Below are 2,500 nucleotides of genomic sequence, written 5' to 3'. Positions count from 1 at the left end.
ATTACTGTGTTCAGTATAAAATATTATTAATGTTGATGTATATGTTATTAATGTTGACTTCAGTTTTAATAAAATTTAAATGCTAAGTGAAGAAAAGGAAGAAGCCATACAGCATCATGTAGTGTCTTCAGGGTTCTTCTTATAAACACATTCAGAGTTTCATTTATCTTCAGTAAGAGGTTTCTCTTGGTCAGGGTCACATGGATCTGGAGCAAATCCTCGGAATCTGAGGTACGAATCTCTCTCTCTCTCTCTCTCTCTCACACACACACACACACACATACACACACACACACACAACTAGGGGCAATAAAAGCTGTTTTATCTATCAGAGTGTTTTGGAGAACCCGGAGGAAACCAGCATGACCTCCACAGAGACAGTAACCTGAGCTCAGGTTCAAACACTCCACATTAGGATGAGATTCTCTGAAACCTTTCTGTTCACAGGTCACCATCCACCTCTAAAACCTCCACCAGAATAAAATAAAACCGTCCAGAAGGCGAGATTCTGTCCGCTCGGAGATGGTCAGATGAGGGGTTTGCCATTATAGAGTTAATCGCCCACTCCCGGTGACGTCATGTGTTGAATTTATCGGCCCTCTTTCTGTCTCGCGCAGCTCCGTTACAGATCCCTGACCGGACCTTCACGCGACGGAGGAAAACTTTTACCATGGGAAACTGTCAGGTTGGGAATCAGTTTATTTCTTTTTAAAACCTACTTTTACTTCCCGAAAATGAGTTCACTGCTCAGCTCGAGTGCAGCTTTACTGAGATACAGGAGCTTTAAATCTGAATATTATCCAATGACGCATTCAGCTTGGGATTGAACACCGTGTTTATTTCTAAATGCAATTAAAAATACTCGAGACTGGACATGAGAGCTCCTTCCTAATTTTGGAAAAGTGCGCAGTGACATGAATATATCTTTCCAAAACTTCCATATAAAGATGAAAATCCTAGACTAATTGCTCTGCGCATGCGTGTTAGGTATCGAACGGTAATGAATGTTTGATGTGTCTTCAGAAAAAATGATGACTTTTAGCGTTTTATTATATGAATGACATTGGAAAAGTGGGGAAAAAGGGGGGGGTCTTTTCTCTGCGGAATTCCCGTTAGATCAGAGCTGTGACTCAGGAGGATGAGTGTGGAAAGCCAAACGGGCCAAAACCGGCATTGGGTAGACGCCCTTAGCTAGAGCAACGTACAATTTATTTCTTTTTATACAACGGAGCGACTGAGAGTTAAGGGCCAGGCTCAGGGGCCCAGCAGTGGCAATTAAGGGGACCTGGGATTCAAACTCACCACCTTCTGATCAGTAGTCCTTAACCATTAAGCTACCACATCCAAAACTGAGGTAGAAGAAAAACCCAGAGTTGGCAGGTTTAAATGCAAATTGTCAGGTAAAAGAATGAGGTTTAATTTTTACTGACTTTACATGAGTACTAAAAAAGGCTAATGTTTTGTTTACTATTTTTTACCCCATAATTGCTAAATATAGTGCTAACTGTAGTGAGCTTCATTAGGGGTAAACAGTATCATCAAGGCGTTAATTCTGACACACAGCCTTGTTATTATTTTCCTTACAAAAATAAATGTTGAATTTAGGAATAACTCCAGTGTAAAAGCTTCTCAATTTCCATATAAGGAATATCCTCCTTGTACAGATCAGTACAAGGAGGAAATCAGTGTTTACTGTCAAACTTTAGGCAGAAAGCCAGAGACATCATCATATACGTGGAAGTTACATAACACGTGATAAGCTGTGATTAGGCATGGATGTTTTTCACATCCTCTGGAAGTTCATCCGAATGTTTCTATTGTTAAACGCATCCTTTTTACATTTATCACTCCTCAGATCTCATTTATATCTGGACAAGTGCTTGTTGGATAGCTAAATCTTCTTTGGCCTTTTTAATAAACGGTTGTTAATTTTTGTATCATTTCCCATACATAAATTCCACTTTTCTTCCTGTATGAAATCCTGAAAAGCACAACAGAGTAAAAATAAAAATTTATTAAGGGTGCACACATTAATCAACAGGCCAACGACAAGACCACAAGCAAAACAAAGACATGTGACAAAACAAACACCACCCATGGAGTAGAAAACAGCATTAAGCTTCAGTAGATGTTAGCATGTTGAGATCTATCTTGTAAGCCTGGATTTAAAGATTTTATGTCGCAAAACATCTACAAACTTTAAAACAACTACAAATAAAAGTGATTTGCTAACACTCTCGGGATGTTGTCTTTAATAAGAGAGAAATAATGTGGGTTTTGCGTATTTTTCTTAAATAATAGATAGATAGATAGATAGATAGATAGATAGATAGATAGACAGATAGATAGATAGATGGACAGCCAGATCGAGAGATAGACACAATATATTACAGCATTATACAATTATTATTTTACAGTAAGACTGTATGTAAGAAAGATTAAAGTGGCTTCATAAATGGATTTAAAACATACAAAAGGGGGAAAATGAGTTAAATCTCTT

General features: G+C 38.1%; 1 protein-coding gene across 1 annotated transcript in view; it reads left to right on the top strand.

Annotated features, from left to right (window-relative positions):
• Positions 1-535: 535 nt before the first annotated feature.
• Positions 536-2,500, top strand: part of anxa13 (annexin A13) — a 16,169-nt gene continuing 14,204 nt past the window's right edge. Inside the window, exon 1 of the mRNA XM_058396374.1 lies at positions 536-685. Within this exon, the coding sequence (XP_058252357.1) occupies positions 671-685 (15 nt within the window). The 5' untranslated portion in view covers positions 536-670. The remainder of the gene's footprint in view (positions 686-2,500) is intronic.

The sequence above is a fragment of the Hemibagrus wyckioides genome, linkage group LG01, assembly GCF_019097595.1.
Source record: "Hemibagrus wyckioides isolate EC202008001 linkage group LG01, SWU_Hwy_1.0, whole genome shotgun sequence".
Classification (NCBI taxonomy): Eukaryota; Metazoa; Chordata; class Actinopteri; order Siluriformes; family Bagridae; genus Hemibagrus; species Hemibagrus wyckioides.
This window is presented reverse-complemented; position numbering and strand designations above follow the sequence as displayed.